At 43.8% G+C, this 23,519-nt stretch overlaps 1 protein-coding gene across 4 annotated transcripts in view; it reads right to left on the minus strand.

Moving 5' to 3' along the window:
• The window catches only part of mtmr4 (myotubularin related protein 4), a 66,030-nt gene that overhangs the window by 14,692 nt on the left and 27,819 nt on the right, over positions 1-23,519 (minus strand). For 3 of the 4 annotated variants that reach the window (XM_021309795.2, XM_021309796.2, XM_021309797.2), the window contains 5 exons: positions 7,736-7,852; positions 6,700-6,729; positions 6,175-6,257; positions 2,922-3,088; positions 2,730-2,826 (listed from right to left, as the gene is read on the minus strand). In XM_021309795.2, the coding sequence (XP_021165470.2) occupies positions 2,730-2,826; positions 2,922-3,088; positions 6,175-6,257; positions 6,700-6,729; positions 7,736-7,852 (494 nt within the window). The remainder of the gene's footprint in view (positions 1-2,729; positions 2,827-2,921; positions 3,089-6,174; positions 6,258-6,699; positions 6,730-7,735; positions 7,853-23,519) is intronic. The other variant, XM_012851116.3, reaches the window with a different exon arrangement.

Raw genomic sequence — 23,519 nt, forward strand, 5'->3', positions numbered from 1 at the left:
CATACGTCGTTAACTTTAACTGTGACATATTTTAAACACTTTATGCTGGGAATGTTTTACAGAATTTATATTGAGTCACCCAAAAAAGACCCACAACCTTGCTGGATCATTTCTGGATTCTAATGTTTAAAGGAATCATGTTGCCACTGCTGTGTGTGAAATGCTATTTTGGGACACATTCTGCTTAACTTATAAACAAATGTTACACATTCGCTCAGAGTTGGAAAGACTTTTTTGTTTCAGAGTGTAACCAATGTGAAAGGCAACATCAGATCATGTTTGTGGCTGCAGAGAAGCAGGTTGTAACGCCTAACGCAGCCAATATTCATCTCTGCAAGGGCAAATGTGACAATATTACTTTATTGGTCTGACTTCACTGTACTGCTAATAAAAACTAAACATAACAGGTTAACCAGGTAGAGACAACATAAACAGCTGTAGTTCATTAGTTTTTTCATTTTTCAGTCTGAATTAGGACCACTGATGCAGGTACTACCCATCAGTGGGAGATCCTTTCAGAGTCAGCCTGTTTAAATTTAGTGAAGCATAATGGAACCTGCTACTGTGCCATATTTTTCGAACTATAAGGTGCACTTAAAATCCTTAAAGTCTAACTCTTGAACTGAAAAAAAAAATCCTGAAAACCGTTGAATAACTTCCAGAACAAGGTAAACTTTGAATATTCATGTATCAAAAGTGTACAAATTAAGTTTAAATATGAAATATTGCGCATTTTTTACACCGATTTTGGTATTCCGCGTTTGAGTGCTGCCTTCATTTACGATCGGCCATTTCCGACGTGTGACGTCAGTTCAAGAACACAGATAATGCGCGCAGCGAAGTTGCATAGAAACACACAGGCGTTTACGTTGTACAACCGGTACGGCGAACAAGGATTTATGGATGTTTTTCAGAGTCTTTTTTCACACACCAAATCTTTGAGCAAGCGCTTTTAAAAAAAAAAAAAAAAAAAAAAAAAAAAAAAAAAAAAAATCGCCGAACTTAGTCCACAATAATATGCCTTCTAGTGTCGCTTATAGACCAGTTCACTGCTATTGTTTTCATCCGGGTTTTTCGTGCATGCGCGCCGGACTGGAAGGCAGAAGGCGAACACATAGCGGGCACAAACAGAGAAACTGACGAGTTCTCGACGTATTTTTCTTCTTTGGATAACATATCACAAGATCGCTTCAAGAGTAAGTTGATGGTTGATGGTATCAGATTGCCAGATTTATACAGCAAAAGCCTGAAGGGACGGAGCGAGTCTGTGAAATGCTGCCAAGTGTTCCGTACGGCGACATATACAGCTGCCTTATAAACACGCCAGGCAGTACACACGTTACAGCATGGAAGCATGAAACCACTGGACAGCTACAATTATTTTATATCAGGACATAGACACCAGCAACCCCGGCGACCCCATGAGGGATTAAGCGGGTCAGAAAATGTATGGATGGACATTCAGACATTTTTGTGTAACATCAAAAAGCGGAGTCGGACACACAGCGCTTCAGCAGAGAGGAAGACCCGCCACCGGTAGGTTAAAAGAAACATTGTTCACTAAGGATTATTTTGGTGTTTTTGTCCTATTAATCCTTTTCACAGACTCATGCCAGAGGGTTTGCATACATTGTACATGTACGTATATTCTCGGCCAGCGTCTCTCAGCTGCTCCCTTCTCCCATACGCGGTGGGACCGTCAACAAATCTTATTAGATTTTTGTTTCTCAAGAGTGCTCCGCTGACTCTGCGGAGCTTGAATGTCCATGTCAAACCAACTTCACCGCGGTGTAGTGCAGGCCAGAAAGTAGCGCTACATACTTGGCCGAAAGATCAAACGGTCCGAAAGAAATGGGATAAATTCGTAAAAGAAACGCGAATGGACTGGATTGCCGGCAGTGACAAAAGTGTTTTATGCAATTCACACTTCACGAGCGAGGATTTTGAGGGGTATTTACAATGGAGCATGGGCTCTATGTCTTGGGCAGCGTTAGATATAGTCTCCTCAGGTTCACCTTGTTTAAACTCCGTTTCTTCGTATATATATTCGGTATCGGAGTCGCCGATGCTTGAGGTGGAGTTTGTAGATGTATCAGAAATTTTTTTAATTAATTTTTTTCCACTTTATATATGATTATCGTTGTGATTACTGACCGATTTTATGTGGTACAATGCGCTCAAAATTCTGCTAAAATGTGTAAGCACGATTTTGGTCAGCAACGAAGCCGGTCCGCTCAATGGACATTCGGAGCATTACGGTACACTGTGTGACTACCTGATCTGTCTACAGCACTGCCTGACTGTAATGTCTAAACTAGAAGTGCATTCGTGTAAGGCATCCCGCGTCCGGAGTACGCACTAACAACAATAAACCAATTAAGTTAACTCAATATAAAAGTTACATTTATTTTGGCCTTATGTTAGAAACAGGGCAGTGTAGTCCAACTACTCTGTCCTCCTGGCAGAGACGGATAGCTCTCCCTCTCAGGTGGTATGTGTGTACATGGAGGGGTGGAGTGATATTACACAACTGGGAAGAATATTTGATGCGCCTTACAATCCGGTGCGCCTTATGGTCGAAAAAATACAATAGTTAGACCTATTCCAGCCTCACAAAGGCCTCTCAATATTTCTGCAACACAACATTCATTGTTGAAAGAGCATCATGGATGCTCACACCCACAGCATCCTCTGCTACAGGCAGCAGACAGATAACATTACGGACATACTTGTAGTTGCAGTTGATGTCAGACACTCTCCAAACGTTCTGCGTGTCAAAGCCCATCCTCCTGACCTCAGTTTCCATCCGGTGACGCACATGGTCCCCTGCACATACCCAGTACATGGAGGGGTAAGCACTAAACAATCCCAAAGGGCAACATTTTCTTTAGATTCAGCCGTGTCAGGCTGATGGTGCTAACCTGGGCGACAGAGGTGAACGTGCTGGTCTTCATCATCGGCACTGGCTCCGAGACACCACGCATGATAGGCCAGGGCAAACAGGTCCTCCAGCCGGGACGGGTGGGCTATGGCCCGGTTCAGGCGCTTTACCCACTCCTGGCACTGCTTGAATGTTGCAAAGTGGCATCTGTGGTGCAACCAAGGATTAGATGAGAGAGTTTAGAGAAAAATCATGTTTAAATATCATTGTATAACATTATGTTTTAGGGGCTAGAAAAAATTAGAAAAAAATAAAAATAAAAATTAAAGGTTTATCGATATTTAAGCCTTGAATGATAATAAAACTCTTTAATGATGGTAAACCGGAAAGCTACACAGGTGGTGCTCTGGGTAAACAGCTGTGCTGCAGCAAGGCAACATTAACCATCTTTTTTATTTGCTTTCTGGAAGCTGTGAGAACGTTAATGGCACCTGTCTTCAGCAGAAGAGCTCCTACCCTGTACAGTCATGGCCAAAAGTATTGAGAATGACATAAATATTATATTTTCACATGATCTACTGCCCTCTGGTTTTCATGTGTGTATGTCAGATGTCATCACATACGTACAGAAATACAATTGCAATCATATTATGAGTAACAAAAGCTTTTAAAGACAGAATGAGGTAATGCAGCAAGTCAATATTTGCAGTGTTGACCCCTCTTCTTCAGGACCTCTGCAATTCTCCCTGGCATGCTCTCAATCAACTTCTGAACCTGACTAATAGCAGTCCATTCTTGCGCAAATCAATGCTTGCATTTTGTCAGAATTCCTAGGTTTTCCTTTTTCCACCCGTCTCTTGATGATTGACCACAAGTTTTCAATGGGATTAAGATCAGGGGAGTTTCCAGGCCATGGACCCAAAACCTCTATGTTTTGTTCCCTGAGCCAGTTAGATATCACCTTTGCTTTATGGCAAGGTCACCATCATGCTGGAAAAGGCATTGTTCATCACCAAACTGCTCTTGGACAGTTGGGAGAAGTTGCTCTCGGAGGACATTCTGGTACCACTCTTTATTCATGGCTGTGTTTTTAGGTAAGACTGTGAGAGAGCTGACTCCCTTGGCTAAGAAGCAACCCCACACATGAATGGTTTCAGGATGCTTTACAGTTGGCATGAGACAAGACTGGTGGTAGCGCTCACCTCGTCTTCTCTGAACAAGCCGTTTTCCAGATGTCCCAAACAATCGGAAAGGGGATTCATCAGAGAACATTACTTTACCCCAATCCTCAGCAGTCCACTCCCTGTACCTTTTGCTGAATATCAGTCTGTCCCTGATGTTTTTCCTGGAGAGAAGTGGCTTCTTTGCTGCCCTCCTTGAGACCAGGCCTTGCTCCAAGAGTCTCCGCCTCACAGTGCGTGCAGATGCACTCACACCTGCCTGCTGCCATTCCTGAGCAAGCTCTGCACTGCTGGTAGCCCGATCCCACAGATGAAACACTTTTAAGAGATGGTCCTGGCGCTTGCTGGTCTTTCTTGGGCGCCCTGGAGCCTTTTTGGCAACAATGGAACTTCTCTCCTTGAAGTTCTTGATGATGCGATTGTTGACTGAGGTGCAATCTTTCTAGCTGCGATTCTCTTTCCTGTTAGGCCATTTTTGTGCAGTGCAATGATGACTGCCCGTGTTTCATTAGAGATAGCCATGGTTCACAGAAGAGAAACAATGATGCCAAGCACCAGCCTCTTTTTAAAGTGTCCAGTGGTGTCATTCTTACTTAATCATGACAGATTGATCTCCAGCCCTGTCCTCATCACCACCCACACCTGTGTTAATGGAGCAATCACTGAAACGATGTCAGCTGGTCCTTTTAAGGCAGGGCTGCAATGACGTTGAAATCTGTTTTGGGGGATAAATTTCATTTTCTAGGCAAATATTGACCTTGCAATTAATTGCTGTTACGCTGTTCACTCTTTATAACATTCTGGAGTATATGCAAATTGCCGTTATAAAAACTGAAGCAGTAGACTTTGTAAATATTAACATTTGAATCATTCTCAATACTTTTGGCCATGACTGTACACAAGCACAAGTTTGCCAGATTTTCCCCTCCATCTTTAGTCTAAGCACAAATAGCTGGTGGGAAGCATTGATTTATCAGAAATTTAATGAATTGGATTAAACTCAAGTGTTCTTATCACTTAGCCATTCATTCACACCAGAGGAAATAACTAAAGGAGAAAGACTAATGTGATAAACAATACTGTATCGCACACTGAGCTAAAGTGACGCAGGTGCATCAATATGTTCTATCTACAAGAAGACGGAGGTGTCTAAACTGTAAATAAAAACTTGCTTTAATTTTGAACATGCAGAATTTTTGTGCCACAGAGTAAAGTGTTGCTCTAGATTTAGGGAATGCTTTCCCTTTTTTAATATACAGTATAGATGATCAATGGTGCCTTTAGTGGTTGATTACCTGATCCTCTGTCCTAACCTGATTTAAAGATAAGATTAACTACATCATATAAACAGATATTTACACTAAGATGGTAAACAGAGAAAGTGAGCTTGTATCCAGCTAAGGAGCAAGTATCATAGAAGACGACAAGATTATTTTGGGACAGCTTAACATTTATTCTAAATGTAGACCAAAAATATGAAACGATCTCCTAAAACCAGACTATCTTCTTCAATGTGTTTATAACAGTTCTATATGGATTGTGGCGAACTATAACCCCTATTATTCTGTTTTATTTTCCTATATTTTAATCATGTAAAGCACTTTGCATTGTCTTTGTACTGAAATGTGTTGTATAAATAAATTTGCCTTGCCTTATGACTTTCTTTCAACAGTGGCTTTCTTCTACCACCCTTCCTCAGGAGATCTGGACTAATGGGTGTCCTGTCAACAGATTCACCCACCTGAGCTGTATAGCTTTGCAGCTCTGCCAAAGTTGCTGTATGCCTCTTTGCAGCTCCTTTGATTAATGCTCTTCTGGTGTATCAGACTAGAGAGGGTTGCATGATGCACTTCTAAGGTTTTTGTTTGTAAAATGTTTTAACACCATGCATCATTATCTCTTCACAACTCTCTACTACTTTGTGCTACTCACCAAAATCCAAATAAAAAACTTTCAGGCTTGTCGTTGTAATGTGACAAGTTTCAAAGGGTAGGACGACCTTTGCGCCGTATTTGACCTTGTACAGCTAAGAACATTTAGAGGCCTCATGTGGCAGTCTGATATAAAACTATCTAAAGGCTGGACAAGAACTAAACTGCCCCCCTTTCCTACCTGACAACTTTGGAGTCTTTGCAGATGATGTGCAGCTGGAACATATCTCTGCTTTCCACACTTTCTACCAACCTGAGCGGCACCTGTAGGGGGAGACAGAGAGCATATGATATCAGCCTGTTGGTCCACAAAGCAGAGGACACGTCTGCAAAGAAATCCCCACCATCACCTCCAGGACTTCACACTCCTCTTCGGCATCTTTACTAGGAATCAATCTCTCTAATAATACTAAAGTTGTTTTTTTTCCCCCATGTCTGCTTCTGAAGTCTTGGCAAAATTATCTAAAGTGTTTCACAAAGCTTCACAGCTGGGAAAATACTTTAGCTACAACAATATGAATTTAAAAGCCAGACTACCTGCACTAATAGGAAAAGTAAACTTTTTTCTCCATTATTCCTGGAGGCGAATTCTTTTTGTAGAAAAATTAACGGTCTTTAGTGCTTTAAAACGTCATGGAGTGAAAAGCTGAATGATCAGACTGTCGAATCTGTGACAGAGGGATGTGTTTTATCATATTGTACTCACGGAGATCTCATTGTCCACACCAGGGTAGGTCTAAAACACAGTGTCACCATGGAGCACACACAAAGAGAGGGAGGGGGAGGAGACACAAGAAAAGAGGGAATGAGGAAAATTAAACCAAAAAAAAGAGACAAAACGGAAATGAAGAGTTAAAGGAAAAGAAAACAACAAAGAGTGCAAGATGAGAGCTAACTGAGTGGAGGTGCTACTGGCGGCACATGTCCAAATCAAACATAGATCATGGTGAGAAAGAAAGACAAACAAAAAGGGGAGCAAAGAGTAAAAACAGCTTAGAAGCATGGGGTGAGGGGTGAAATGACATGTGGGTGAGAGATTGTGGCTTGCTGACATTCAGAAAGAGTTCATCTGAGCAGCTAGGGTCAAGGCAAGAGTCTGAAACGCTCTGATAATCAGTAGTGTGGGTACGGCTTGCTGGTGACATATAAACCCTGAGTTATACTCCCTCTGAAGGAGCATATTTGATGTCCAGGTGATCAGTCCTCCTTCCCTACTCATTTTTAAAATCCTGCACTGTTTCCAGAAACCAAATCCTTCTGGAAAACTTGACAAGGATTTGGGAAAGAGAAATGTCCCTGCTAGTGAGGACAAACAATATGCTCATTTGTGTTTGAGCAAAGCTTGACGTCAACAGGAGTGGTGCCAGTGGGGGCCGGGCTTTAACATTTAGATGTTGTGTTCCACCCTTTTTGCCGGTAGATCAAAGAGAGCCTGCAACTCCTGCGGTACAATGTTGGTACAACAAACTATGCTGAAACAGGGCTAAAACCACTTTTGCAACCACTATATGTAAATTCCCCGCTTTATTTACCTCGTTAGCGCAGTTATGCATTTATACATTTTATATGGGGTGAAAGGGAACAGCCTGTTTGTGTCCAAACTAAACTCTCAACCCTCCTCTTTGCTGCTATTGGCCTGTGGAGTGGCGTGGCATTGCAGCAGCAGTATACAGTCAGACACCTGGGTTATTTGCACAGAAGCAAACAAGTCCAGAAGTTCCTCCGCTGAGACGTGCACTCACATTGACGACAGAGTCCTTGAACTTGATGTGGAGTCTGTAGTTGGATATGGCAATGATGGCTTCGTCAGCATGGCCAAGATATTCCACTCCTTCCCCCTGGAGAACTGGGAATGGTACCTGTCGAGACATAAAACAATGGTAAAGTGTGTGTTTAAAACAATATTGTGGCAGTTTATCAAGTTTATGTACCCCAGTAGCACTAGGATGACTCGCCCAAACCATTGTTCACCAAACCTTTTTTCTTTTAACGGATCAGAGCACTTTCATGCACCTTCAGCTTATCAAAATTTTATCACATTAAAACTACAAGATTCAGTGCATTTGCTGAGGATTTTATGTGCTAAAACAACGCAATGTGTTGTATAATTATGGTGGAATGGAAATGACATGGACTGGCATGTCTAACCCATGTTCTATTTCATACCTACTGACCGCCAGAGGCGGTGCTTTAAGCACTGAATGATCATTCTTGCGCATGCGCAGGTCGAGTACTAATGACAACAAAGTCACCTGTGACCTGCCGGGGACCCACGTGACTATATAGAGTCGTTCAATCCTTTCGTTCTTCTCGCGCGCAGGTATGGTCGTGTGAAGCTGACCGCTTCTGTGTGTACGACGTGCTATCCTAGCTGCTTGTTGCTAGTAGCCCCGTGACCGGGTTTGGTCGGAGCTGCGGGTAAGTTTCGCCCTCTAGGGGCTGCACAAGCTGCTTTCACCTTACCAGATTTGCAGTCATCGCGACATGAACTGATAAGTTTTGTTCATTTCTCAGCAGTAGTTTACTGCTCGCGTTGATTTACCACGGTAGTTTTGTGGCTCTTTTTACTCACCAGTAGCGTTGCTGCTCGCGTCGAGTTCTCTATAAAGTTGGTTTATCTGACTCACCAGTAGCGTTTTCTGCTTGCATTGAGTTCACTATAAGTTGGTTTATCTGACTCACCAGTAGCGTTTTCTGCAGCTTCCAGCGCCTTCTTTAAGCGCAGTAGATCAGAGACTGCCTTTGTGGTTCCTCCCTCTGGGGAGTATATACTGGAGCTGCATGCTTGCTGGTCAGACACTAAGGTGCTTTCACGTCTGACAGAGATGGCAGGGTCCTGGCAGCTATGCAGGAGACACCCAGGGTTGGCTTGGGGCAGATGCCAGCGGTGGAACCTGGCATTGCCTCTCTTATTATTCCACCTGAGGAGGTTTTGCGTGATCGCCAACCAGTCCGCACTTGGGCAGCTGCGGGTCCTTCGCGGAGGCCCTCACGCCCATCTCTTTTCCTTGAAAAGAGATGGGCTGGTACCAGCCCAGACATCGGTCCAAAGACCTGCTCCAGGTCACCGAAACCAGGCTCAAGACCAGGCTGGGGCATGGTCATTTCGTTCCTTTCGAGCCACGCTGTCTGGTCGGCATCCTCACCAAGCCTTCAAGGGGCCGGGGTCCCGCAGATGAAGCCTTAGGGCCTGCGGTCGGTTGTTTTACCCCAGGACAGCTCGGCTTCTGGGCTGCCCGCACCCCAGATTTGTGGGTGTTGTCCACACTGACCAGGGGGTACCGTCTCCAATTCCGCCGCAGGCCACCCGTCCCTGGCCGGGTCAGGATGACTGTGATCCGCGACCCGGTGAAGGCACAGGCACTGAACCAAGAAATCTGCACCTTGCTGGCCAAGGGCGCTATAGTGCCTGTCGACCCCCTGCGGGATCCAGGGGGCTTTTATTCAATATATTTTCTGGTTCCGAAGAAGACGGGGGGCCCGCGTCCAGTCTTGGACCTCAGAGGCCTGAATGCGTACCTGAAGGTCATGCCTTTTCATATGCTGACCATCAAGGAAGTGTTGCAGGCAATTTCCCCGGGCGATTGGTTCACGTCAATAGATCTCAAGGATGCCTATTTTCATGTTCCAATCGCTCCGCCCCATTGGCGGTTTCTTCGTTTTGCCTTTCAGGGGAGGCACTTCCAGTTCAGAGTTATCCCGTTCGGACTTTCGCTTTCTCCAAGGGTGTTCACCCGATGTGTCGAAGCGGCCCTCTCTCCTCTGCAGGCACAAGGAATAAGAATCCTCCCTTATCTGGACGAATGGCTCATTTGTGCCGCGACACGGAACCAGGCGGTCCGAGATACCCGGTTAGTGCTCCATCATGTGGGATGTTTGGGCTTGCAGGTAAACATGGAGAAAAGCAGTCTGACTCCCTCACAGGAAACTGTCTTCCTGGGCATTGCCATGGATTCTGTGTCGATGACTACTTGCCCGTCACCCCAGTGGGTGAACAGCGTATTGGGCATCCTTCCGGAATTTAGGCGTGGCATGGCACCACCTCTTGTGCGGTATCTTCGCCTTTTAGGCATGCTCACAGCCGCATCCGCCGTAGTGCCCTTGAGACTGCTGTCATTGCGGCCCCTCCAGATGTGATTGAACAGCTTGAGTCTGGACTCCACACGGAACACTCATCGTCTCAGATGACTTTGGGTGGGGCCTCAGTGTCTTCAGTCTCTGTCCCAGTGCAGGGTGAGGGCGTTTATGATGACAGGGGTCCCGCTCGGCTCTCTCCCATGTCGTCGGGAAGTTGTGTTAAGGATGCATCCTCCACGGGCTGGGGTGCAACCTGGCGGGGTCAGATGGCGCAGGGGACATGGTCCCAGCGGCAGAGCAGGGACTCAACAGCTGCTAGCCTGGGGAGCTCCTTACTTGGCTAGCCTCAGAGCAGCCTACATCCCCGGGCCAGAGAACGTGCCAGCAGATTTTCTGTCCCACCAGAAGCCGCTTCCAGGACAGTTGAAGCTTTACCAAGAGGTAATGGAGGACATCTGGAAGGTCTTCGGCAGGGCGGACGTGGACCTCTTTGTCTCAAGGGACGCATTTCACTGTCCCCTTTGGTTCTCCTTGGACGACAGCAGCACTCTGGGCCACAATGCACTGGCACACGACTGGCCCCGGACCCTCCTTTACGCCTTTCCACCATTCAGTCTGCTTTTTCACACTCTCCTAAGGGTACGCCAGGAAGGGCACAGGGTTCTGCTGGTAGCCCCCTTCTGGCCAGTGAGGACTTGGTTTCCTCTACTGCACGAGCTCAGCTCCGGCTCGCCGATGCGTCTCCCCTGCAGGACGGATCTTCTCTCCCAGCTGGGGGGTCAGATTTTGCACCCCAAACCGGACCGGCTCCAGCTCTGGATTTGGGCCCTGCAAGGCCAGGGTCCACTTTCTCGAGATACACTGGGTCAGTAGGGCATACAATGGCTAATGCATGGGCGCCATCTACACGAGCTGTCTATGCTAACAAGTGGGCAGTCTTTGCAACCTGGTGCCATAATAAAGGACAGGACCCGGTGCAGTGTTCAGTCTCTGACATACTGACCTTCCTGCAGGAATTGCTGGATCAGGGGCGGTCTCCGTGTACCTTAAAAGTATATGTAGCTGCCATTTCCTGTCGGCATGTCAGGCTGAATGGTTGCACAGTTGGCCGGGACAAGGACGTTGTGCTGTTTATGAGAGGTGCTCGGCTTTTGCATCCACCCAACTGCCCTGTGGCACTGGCATGGGACCTTTCTCTGGTGCTTGAGGCTCTTCGATCCCACCCATTTCAGCCCCTGGCATCAGCAGACCTCAAATGGCTCTCACTGAAGACAGCGTTCCTTTTGGCGATGGTTTCAGCAAAGCGTGTGGGTGAATTGCAGGCTCTCTCGATGGCCGGGCCCTGCTGCCGGTGGAATCCTGATGGGTCAGGTGTTACACTGTGGCCTGACGCAGCGTTCATTCCTAAGGTGTCACTGGCGGCGGACGGTAAAGAAAGCTATTTGTCTTCGGAAAGACAAATAGCCTTTTTGTTTGCTACGCCAGCTCACGGAAAGGTCAGGCACTTTCTAAGCAGCTGGGTTGTGGATTTGATCTCCAAGGCTTATGCCTTGCAGGACCAGCCACTACCGACAGGAGTGAAGTGCCACTCTACAAGGGGCATGCCGACATTGTTTGCTGCCATGACTGGGGTGCCGCTGGATGTTATATGCCGTGCGGCCTCCTGGAAATCATAGAGCACCTTTACTCTGTTTTACAGGGTGAATGTGGCTGCGCCTCATCCCATTCAAAGAATTCTGGAGCAGCATACATCTACAACACATTAGGTGGATGTTCCTTGAATGTTGCTGATTCCTCGTGACCTTGTTGACATAAGTCTTCCAGTGCTTAAAGCACGTCCTCTGGCGGTCTGTAGGAATGAAATAGAACGAAAGTTACTGCTGTAACTACGGTTCTATGAATCCCGGATGACCGCCAGAGTGCTTGTTTCCTCGGAATCTCTGCTTTTCACGAGAAGATTGAGAGATTGAACGCCGGGTGCCACGTGACTATATAGAGTCACGTGGGTCCCCGGCAGATCACAGGTGACTTTGTTGTCATTAGTACTCGACCTGCACATGCGCAAGAATGATCATTCATTGCTTAAAGCACCGCCACTGGCGGTCATCCGGGATTCATAGAACCGTAGTTACAGCAGTAACTTTCGTTTCATGAAGGTATTTTATTTTTTTGGGGCCAATCTCCTTCCAGGGTTGCTTCCTATGTGTCATAGGGTCACAAAGTTTCACTTTCTCTCCCTCCACTGTTGCAAAGTCCTGTTGGCCACCAAACAACCACGACACTTGGGTAATTCCCACATTTGCAGCAATATTTCAGCGGTGAGTCTTTTGTCTGTTTTTAATTGAGCTTACCGAGCTATTTAAATGGAATTGATTGGATTCATTATTCAATCATCTTCTTGGTTGTATGTTGCATGGATGAATTATTGATAATGATGCATTCATTTGAACTGCTTTAATTTCTTAAGAATGAATATTTAGTTGTTAAACCCTAATATTTGTGGTTAAAAGGTAAAAGCTAAAGGAAATGCTCATTTGTTGGGGGGGGGGGAGGGGGGTGCTTGCTGGGATGGACCCAGCAAGCACATGGAAGAGTGCGCTCTGGCTTGGAAAACAAATTTAATCTGCCTGCGCTCAAAGCAAAACTTTGGCATATCACCCTGTCCCTGAACACACCATCCCCACAGTAAAACTTAGTGACACATATCCACTCTAGAAGGCTGAATATGAAGGCTTTCCATGTTTCTTTGAAAAAACAACAACATGTATATTGTTTCTAGTTCCACATCTCAATAATGTACTGCTTCATGTTGGTCAATCACATATGTTGTGATATTACCGCCATGATCATCAAAATGGTTTGACTGAATCAGATTGAATTCTGATGACAGCCACAGAGGAGAGAGAGCCAGCGGGGACGGCCCCTCCTTCTCTAACCAGGGGTTCCCCTGCTGCTATAAAACTTTCCTCCCACAGACAAAGCTCTCCCCCGCAGCTTGAGACCCTTTCAGACTTTCTCCTGACAAGCTGCTCAGACCACCTCATCCTGGAGCAGACCAGGAAACCATTTCGGACCATGGGCCCTGCACGGGCCTGACCGATACACAAGCCAGCGCCGGAAGGAAGGTACCTGGACCAGCCATGCTTGACCCGAAGTCTGCTAAACTCTTCTGCCTGCTTCAATGGAGGAGCTCCCCGGCATCGGAGGAACTGCTGGGACAGATCTAAGTTTTACTCTGACTTCTGTGCAAACCAGCCGCAAAGTAAGAGATGCCAAAACAGCTTTGTTCATTTTTGTCAGCTGTTGCAGGAAAGCAGACTGAGACGGTGGATGCCTTCCTTCACCAGACAAGCTGAGCGATCAGACTATTAAATGGACATCAGTTGAGGCCTCCAAGCTATCCCGACCACGCGTAGCCAAGCAGCCCGACTACGCTGTTTGCTCATAGCTGACGAGTGAATTTCTCCATTGTGAGATCAATAAAGACTATCTTATCTTATCTTAGCTGCAGAGCTAAACGCTTGTACGCCAACAGCAAACCAACGATTCTCCCTGCTTTTACTCTCCTCCTGGAATGGCCAAAGTGGACAAGACTCACATGAGGCACCAACAGGTTTGGGCAGCGAGCTGAGGGAGAAGTTAAAATTTCCCATTTATTGGGAAATGTTTGGTAACTCGGTTGGACACATGGTTGCTTTAGAACAAAGGGCTAACGGAAGTAGCTCACGCTAGCCTTCCGTTTATGGTATTGCTAATATCATTTGAGTGTGTTATGGTTACCACAAGGTTATCTCCACAAGGGTTTCATACATTGATAGGACAATGTTTACGTTATCCAGCCCACTGCAGACCCTGTTATTTGTTAGCGACTAATGCCCGCTAGCCAAAATACTATCATCATGCTAACATCCGGTTTCGGACATTTCAGAAGGAGTGTTTTAAAGCATAAAAGCTTAACCGTTCTGCTCGGCCATCCTTCGATGGTGCTATGGAATCGAAGGATGGCCGAGCAGAATGGGGATAAGGCTCTTATCCCCACATTAATATTGAATATTAATGTTGGTATAAAGACAATTTTGATAACTTTATGCTGTAACCTTTTAGCCACCAATTTGCTACAGCGACCCCAGACGCCCGGAGGGAGAATCGCATTAACTAACTCGGTCATAAGGGTTTAAATGATTTTACAGGACAAACCGGTCCTCAGAATGTTATTTACTCAAAATAACGTTCTGGTTAACTTGTGCTTTGCATTGTGAATGGGTTAAAACACATGTCAAATGTTGTTCTGAATTAGTTTAGCTACTTTAACCACGTTCTTTAAAGTGAACTTTGGTTCTTTAACTTAAACAAAATATTATTTCATCAAATAATGTTTTGTTTAACTTGGGGTTTGCATTGTGAATGGATTGAAACACATGCCAAATGTTTTTAACTCCATTCCATGTTTTTTTTTTTTTTTTTTTAAATCAGATCTGCAGTGAACAAGGATTCACCGAATTATTCTGATTATGACCAACCACTTTTGTTTTGTCTTTTGTTTGTTTTTGCATGTAAATAGTTCCTTAGCTTAGCTTCTTTTTATCTTAATTTTGCTTAGTAGTTTAGTTAAGTTTCACTAGCCTAGTAGAGAGGATTTTTTTAATCAAAATATTGTGTTAATTCAGATAAACAGCATTACATAGTGATGTTCTCTGGATGTTCATTTTATTTATGTTATTAAATTATTGGACTTGAAAAGAAGTTGTCACTCCTTTATTCTATGTGTGTGCAGGTTTTGCTGTTAAAAGATCGCTAGTGCTCAAATCATCCCTTTCAACCATTGTCTTGATATTGGCTTAAGAGCTGATCATCACCAGACAATACTTAGAGGGTTATTTAATAAACATTAAATAACTTTAAACAGTGTATAATTGCACAACACATATAATCCCATTTGGGGTTATTGACAAAATGTGAAAAACATTCAAGGGGTATGAATGCTTTCTGTAAAGCTGAATCTCTACTAATTAAAACCAAGGACAATAAAGCTAGCATGCATGTCTAAGGTGTCCCATTAGAACATGCCTATAGTCTTACAGAGGAACCTTTGTGAGCATAAAGGGCTTGTTGCTGAGCCTCAATGAGCAGACAAACAAGAGGCAGGGCTGCAGGACAGGATCCCAGACTTTCCATTAACAGACTTACTTGTGCTCATTTTATTATAGTACCAGCCAAGCCCTGGCTTTGGCTGCAGCACAACCCTACATTAAGGTAATTGGTCAGCGAGGTCAATAGAACTTTGTAAAACTCTTAGGCAGGAATGCATCTTAAAAAGCCAAGCGGGTGGATGCAGCACACTGCTACATCTGCAAACTTCTAAGTAATGTTTTAATTCAGAGATAACCCCAAGCTTTTAATTACCATCGCAGTGGTAGCTTCTCACCTCCCTTTCAAGTGGTTGGTAGTTTACCCTTGAATTTTACTGAGGCTTTTTCCAAGAAGACAAAAATGACTCTGAAATGTACTGAAATGAAACATGTTTTTTATATATATTTACACCAGAACATGAGGACTAGTATTTATGTTCAGTCTCCTTAAAACAGCTTCACTATCAAAGGGGACCATGAAAGGCTACTTAGATCTTGCTTAGTCTCCGTTAGCAAGGACAATGGTGTTGCTTAGAGACAACATTACCTCATTCTGCATTAGCATGTATTGCTGAGTCACAGAGCTGGAGTGACCAGGGCATGCTAAAAGACGGCATGCAGTGTGGCAGATGGGGGATTAGCAGAAAAATTAGGCAGACTTTAAACAAGAGAACACAACACAACAATAATGCATTCAACTAAAACAAATTATGTTACTAGTCACAGCCATAAAATACATAAGAATAACTGCTCACACTGACCTTGGCCAAATGAGCAGGCATGGACTTGATATATACAGAAAGTAAAGTTAAGTAGAAATGTAACGGATGGCACATGGTGTTTTTTTTTTTTAAACATCATATGCCAAAGCGATCAACGTGTCGCACAGTCGATGAGGGCTTGTGTTAACGAACCCGCTGACGTTTACCCTACACCTGCTCTTCTCAACAGTTACTGCAGCAATCAGTCCAGACAGAGAAAAAAAGTCCAGCTAAACCTGGGGGGGGGGGGGGGGGTCACAATTTCAAACGTTTCCGTTTCCACTTAAATTTTCAAAGTTCCCAGCGGTTTTTAATGTATAACAATGCAATACAAATTTATGAGGCATTTTAAGGCTTTGGATATTGAACCTGCAAAACTAGAAACAACAAAACTACATGATATTTGGCAGCTCAAATAACTTATGAATCAACAGTATTCCAACTTCCAAGACGGTGCTGCAGATGGCAGCTGCAGAACTTCACTCCATTGTAGTTTGCATGTTTAGTGAAAATTATCACAGAATGGTGGCAGAGAGCAAAATAAGCACAAAAGAGGCACTTCTTATCAGACAGACCTCTCCAAACATTTTTTATTGACCCCCACATTTGGGATGTGGGGGTCAATAACATCTCAAATCCCAACAAATGAGATTATGGTTGGCGGCACCGCAGCATTCTACAGGATTTATCAGAGATGAAGGCGCGCTTGTGAAACTTTGGTCAGACTTCACACACCCTTTCCTTCAGCACACCTGGTTGATGTACGCTCCCTGGCTACTAAAATGGCTGAAGTGCTGCTTCTCAACTCTAAAAACTCAGACTTGTGCAGATCTACTTCCCTCTGTTTCACCAAAACAGGGCTAACTGAACACATCCCAGAATGTGCACTTCTGATACCGGGCTTCTAGCTGTTTGGAGCGGACCGCAGCATTGAGGTCTCATTGAAAAAGAGAATAGGTAGAATTTACTTTTACATAAACAACGGTTAGTGCTCTGAAGTCTGTGTTACAGAAGACATTTAGTCCTCACCCAGAGTCCTTTTTTATAAACCATGAACCTTTTTATTCACACAGAGAGTCCTCCTCGTTTGTTCTAGTGGGTGTTTACATCCCACCAGAAGCCTGTAGGCAGACGCAGAAACACACCTTGCTGAGCTGATTAGACGTGGAGACAAAACACCCCGACTCTCATCATTGTTTTTGGGTATTTTAAAAGCACAAACCTGTCCAATGTACTTCCAAAATACAGATACCATATTAAGTATCTCATCAGAGAGCATCGCCACACAGCTTTTAAAGACATGTATCACACCAGGGCCACTTTGGGATTTTCTAATCAATGTCTGCTTCATTTTACGCCAACTTATAGGCAGAATTTAAAAACCTAAGCCTGTGGTTGAAACTTTTAGGAAGTGAACGAAAAAGTCACAGCCTGGTTTAACAGCACAGATTAGAAATCTTTATTGGTCATTACAACGTTACATTCCAACACAATTTGCCTTCTGCGTTTAACCCATCCCTTAGGGGATGGGGCAGCTATCACAGCTCCCGGGGAACAATCTGGGGTTAACGGTCTTGCTCAAGGGCCCACAATGCAGTCTGCGGGGATCGAACCGGGTACTTGCAACCTTCTCAGAAAGCCAGCGCTCTGCTCTAACCACCAAGTGTTTTTTAAGCTTCACACACTGGCCTGAATACATTCACTGATGCTGTGACAGCATACATCTGTTTTGGTGAGGATGTGTGTGCAGAACAAGACCTTTCGCTACAACAACAAACCATGGTTCACTTTGCATCTAAGGAAGCTGGGTAGGAACAAGTAAGAGGCTTACAGCAGCGGCACTGGGCCCTGTAAAAGCAGGCCAGATACAAATGGGCACAGATCAGTGCAGCTAGAGAAGCTACAGCGAGAAGCTAAAATACAGCTTCTCAGCTAGCGACTCAGCTGCACTTTGTAACAGTTTGAAAACAAAAACATCACTGCCTCCGAGAGGCCATCCCCCCACCTCATCTGGCAGACAACCTTAACAGCTTCTGGTGCATGTTTGAAAAGCGCTGCTCACACCTTCCACCACCTAGTCCACATCTGACATAATGCTCCTCATTCACCAACCACCATCATCCCTACCTGAACTAAATAAGATCTAAATATTTCAGTGTCAGAACTCCAGGAAAGCTTCAAGACCTGACATCTTTTTAATCTTTATACAGTTATTCTAATTTAGAGCCAGGCTCTCGTTTTCAAGAGACCTGTTTGATAAAAGAAAAAAAGAAAAAATAAATAAAATCTTACAAATAGTAACCTTAAAATCAAACATTTGACTCAATTAAAAAAGCAAGAGCAAGTTGCACAAGACAATTTCTCTTTTGCTCTTAAAAGAAATGTAAATTGCCCCAGAGGAATCAAAGTGGAAAGTGTCAGATCCTGTTATAGAGTAATCCATGTTGGTAGGGTACGAAAATGCTTTTTTCCCCTTTTCCTCCATTCTGCCTGAAAGCCCACGCTGACCCGCCGCCTACCATCTTTACTCCAATCTTCAACAAGTTTCTGGAGGTGTGTGAGATTCCCCCCTGCTTCAAATGTTCCACCATCATTCTGGTCTCCAAGAAACGCACCATCACAGGTTTCAATAAGTACCAGCCTGTAGCCCTGCCGTCTTTGGTGATTAAATCCTTTAAGCGACTGGTCTTGAAGCTTCAAGGAAATCACCGCCCTCCTGCTTGACCCCATGCAGTTTGTTTATTGTGCAAACAGGTTGGCAGATGATGCAGTCAACTTGGGACTAAACTTCATCCTGTATGACCTTGACCACACAGGAACATTCACTAGGATCCTGTTTGTAGATTTGAGGTCTGCCTTTAACACCATCAACCAAGTCATCCTCCACCAGAAGCGGAACCAGCTCAGAGAGCTGGCCTCCACCATTCATCACCAGCTTCCTGACTGACCCGCAGCAAAAGGTGAGGCTGGGGAGCATCTTCTCCCACACAAGAATCCTCAGCACCAAGTTACAATGACCCATTAGGTCTGCAGAGAGGATCTTCAGGGGGTTACCTTTCCTCCATCCAGGACTTGTTATGGTCTAAGATCAGGAATAGGTCTGCTAACATCTCTGCAGACCTCAAACACCCTGAACACAAACGGTTTAGAGTTTAATCTTCAGGTCGGCGCAACAGAGACACTTCTGATGAACCATTGACAGAGGGTCCATTTACCATGCATATTTGCACGATCCAACCATGTCTTCCTCTCCTGTAAAATTGTATACACCCACATGTCCAAAAAAGGTTTTTATTTCCATTTTTATAGATTTATATTTTAAATGTCTGTTGAGAACTAAATGTAACTAAAGTCAAATTCCTGGTTTGTGTACACAAACTTGGCGATTACAACTGATTTTTAGTAATATGTCTGAAATGAGATCCTGCAGCCACTGAATCTGATTGTTTCTCTGGTGTGGGAGACACCGAACACGTCCTGCCCAGATTGCCATCGTTAACATGTTGTACCGACTGGGAGCTGCATTAAACAAGCTGTGCTCCAAAAGCAGGCACGAGTCACTGGCAGCTGGCAAGTGCACCATAAGATACTGTGTCACGTTTCCTCTACAAAGCCTTCAGAAGCAGAAACAAGACAACGAGAGACACAAAGAAAAAGGGGCTGAGAAGAAACACCATAAATAATGCTACCACTAGTGAGTCGTGACTTCCGGTTCTGGCAGCCTGCATGTCAGGGCATGCACACTGCTCCGAGTGTACACCAAAATGTGCAGACTCAGAGGAGGAAAAGCAGCAACGTATTAAATAGGGCAGGGGCTGTCTGTAATATGTGAGGAAGCAGCTGGGAGAAAAATCTGATGTATGATGTTAGTGACTGAGAACAATCAAAAGAGACGGAAAAGTAAAGAAAATGTGCGACTGTATGTGTGAATGCAGGGGGGGAGGGGAGTTGGAGCATATTACCTCCTCAGACTGATACCCATCTCAGACACTTTCACTAGAAGGCTTTTTAAAACCGGGCCGCTTTATAAATAAAAACCCTCAACCAGCTGACATCCCTCTCAATTCACTGGAAATCAAGTGGAAACATGGTTCCATTGAAAAGCACAAAAAGAACCAGCAGAGAATATCCCCGGACAGGGTAGCTCCCTCTACTACTACCCATCTTTTTTTCATGTTCTCAATAAACATGAAGCTAAGCTCCATTAACCAAACAGCCTAAAAGCACAAACTATACTCCACAAAGATGAGACAGAAAATTTCCCATAACAGTTTTTAAGCTTCATCTTCACCAACAGTCTAACAAGGCTTCCTCTCTCAAGTGACCCAAATGTTTTGCAGCTGCCCTGTTTTTTTATTCTCTGCAGATGCAGCTTAGCGGAACAGGAGTGTGTATTCCTTTAAAAAAAACAAAGCACCAAAAACTGGCATCACAAGTGACATCATAGCTGTTTATAGTGACTGATCATTAGAAGACTTAGAAGTTTCATTATAAAAACTTTGGGGAGGAAGGAGGATGTGTGGATCTAAAGTTACAAGCCAGGAAAAAAACAATGCTGTTATATTGTTCTTCCCTGTCTAGGTTTAAAACATATTTCTCAGTGATTTGTTGAAATTTCCAGGTTAAAGTGTGTCACTTCCACAGCTCTGCATTGAGAAAACCCCCTTCATACTTGGTATGACACAACTTTCCCAGATGTGAAGAATGACAAATGCTGATTTGTTTTGTCACTGACAGTACTGTACCATTTTTCCAGAAATCTAAATTACAATATATTTCAACCATAATTGCGATTGCAATTTAATTTAGACTTTTCTCTGCATTAACCACAAGAAAAAGAAATGGCCTGTAGATAAAGATGTAGATAACAAGGACTATCTAAAACAAGAAATTTCAATGTTTTTATTAATCAGATTATTACCGTATTTTTCGGACCATAAAGCTCACCGGATTCTGAAGGCACATTAAATATTCTTCCCAAGTGTGTAATATCACTCCGCCCTTCCGTGTACACCGCTCTCTCCTGAGAGGGAGACATATCTGTCTCTGTCGGGAGAACAGAGTAGTTGGACTACACTGCCCTGTTTCTAACATAAGGCCAATATAAACGTAACTTTTATACTGAATTAACTTACTAGGTTTATTTTTGTTAGCATGTACTCTGGGTGCGGGCTGCCTTACATGAATGCACTTCTAGTTTAGACACTACAGTTTTCGAGAGATTATAGCTTTGTTGAGTTTGACATCAATCCTTGTATTAAACATTAGATCTCTGTCAGGAAAATCCCTTTTAATTAATGACTTTATTATTGACAACAATCTTGATGTTATGTTTTTAACAGAAACATGGTTACATGAATCTAATGAAGCAGCCATTCTGCTGGAGTCAACACCTCCAAACTACAATTTCCTTTGTGAGAGCAGACAGCAAAGGAAAGGTGGAGGAGTAGCAACATTGTTTAATGATTCACTAAAGTGTAAAAAGGTGTTTTTGGGAAAATTTGACTCTTTTGAACATTTGGCTCTCAAGGTAAAGAGCCCGGTACGAACTATGTTTCTGAATGTTTACAGGCCTCCTAAGTCCACATCAAACTTTTTTAAGGATTTTAGTGACCTCTTGTCTGTGATATGTGTTGATTATGACTGTTTAATTATTGTGGGAGACTTCAACTTTCACGTTGACAACCCTGAAGACAGAAGTGCAAAAGAACTGTGTGACACACTTAGAAACTTTGGTTTAACTCAGAATGTTAAACAGCCAACACACAAGCAGGGACATATTTTAGACTTAATCATCACTAAAGGTCTAAACATTTCACAGGTCAATGTAACTGATGTTGCCTTATCCGATCACTTCTCCGTTACCTTTGAATGTATCATTACCAGTGACTCATTTAGCCAAAGGGACATCGTAAGAAAACGCACCTTTAAGGACAATGCCACTGAAACTTTTATTCAAGCTTACTCTGCTACTTCAACCTTGGGCTGCAACTCAGTAGATGAGCTAGTAGATAACTTTCAGTCTAAAGTCTCAGACATCATTAACTGCATTGCTCCAGTTAAAGTGAAAGTTGTTTCCGGGAAGAAAAAATCTCCTTGGAGAAATGCTCCAGCAGTTAGAAGTGAAAAAAGGGAATGTCGGAAAGCTGAACGCAGGTGGAGAAAGAACAGACTCCAGGTTCACTATGACATCTATAAAGAGAGACTTTACAGATATAACTTACAACTGAAAAATGCAAGAGAATCTTTCTTCTCAGAGATCATCCAGAAAAACATTAATAATGCTCGTGTCTTATTTGCCACAGTCGACAGGTTAACAAATCCTTCTGTGTCCGTGGCTTCAGAACTCCACTCCACCAGGGCCTGCAATGAATTTGCTAACTTCTTTACTGAAAAAATCCAAAAGATTAGAGGATCTGTTTGTACATCCATACTAAGTTCAGTACCAACGTTGTCTCCTACCAGAATTGATTTTGACCAAATGTCCCAATTCAGCCAAATAAACTCCAAAAGCTTAGAGCAGATAATTCAGCAGTTAAGTTCCTCCTCAAGCTGCCTTGATGTTCTCCCCGCAGCTTTCTTTAAAAAAGTTTTATCTGTCATAGCGTCTGATTTGACTCAGATAATAAACGCGTCCCTTCTGTCAGGTGTTTTCCCCCAGTCCCTAAAAACAGCAATTATCAAACCACTGCTGAAAAAGAACAATTTAGACAAACTTCTACTCCAGAACTACAGGCCCATCTCAAACCTCCCCTTTATCAGTAAGATCATTGAAAAAGTTGTATTTCAACAATTAAACACCTTCTTAACTACGACCAGTCGCTTTGATGTTTTCCAGTCAGGTTTCTGTGCTCACCACAGTACAGAGACCACCCTTATCAAGGTGTTTAATGACATCCATATAAATACAGACTGTGGAAGAACCACCGTGCTGGTTCTATTGGACCTCAGTGCAGCATTTGATACTGTTGATCACTCCATCCTGTTAGAACGCCTGGAGAACTGGGTCGGCCTCTCTGGTACAGCTCTCAACTGGTTTAAATCCTACTTAAAGGACAGGGACTTTTTTGTATCAGTAGGTAACTTTACATCACAGATGACAAAAATCACATGTGGGGTTCCCCAAGAGTCCATCCTGGGTCCCCTCCTATTCAATATCTACATGCTCCCTCTAGCTCAGATAATAAAAAACAACAACATCAGCTACCATAACTATGCAGATGACACACAGCTCTACATCACCATGTCACCAGGTGACTATGAACCAATTCAGGAACTGAGTAAATGCCTAGAAGAAATCAATGCATGGATGTGCCAAAATTTTCTCCAATTGAATAAAAACAAAACTGAAGTAATAATATTTGGACCAATAGAGGAAAGATCAAAAGTTAGCACACAGCTTCAGTCGCTTCAGCTAAAAACCACCAATCAGGCCCGAAATCTGGGAGTAGTGATGGACTCAGACCTGAACCTTCAAAAGCATCTAAAGACAATTACAAGGTCAGCTTTCTATCACCTGAGGAACATTTCTAGGATTAAAGGACTGATGTCTCAGCAGG

Source organism: Fundulus heteroclitus, chromosome 11 (assembly GCF_011125445.2).
Source record: "Fundulus heteroclitus isolate FHET01 chromosome 11, MU-UCD_Fhet_4.1, whole genome shotgun sequence".
Classification (NCBI taxonomy): Eukaryota; Metazoa; Chordata; class Actinopteri; order Cyprinodontiformes; family Fundulidae; genus Fundulus; species Fundulus heteroclitus.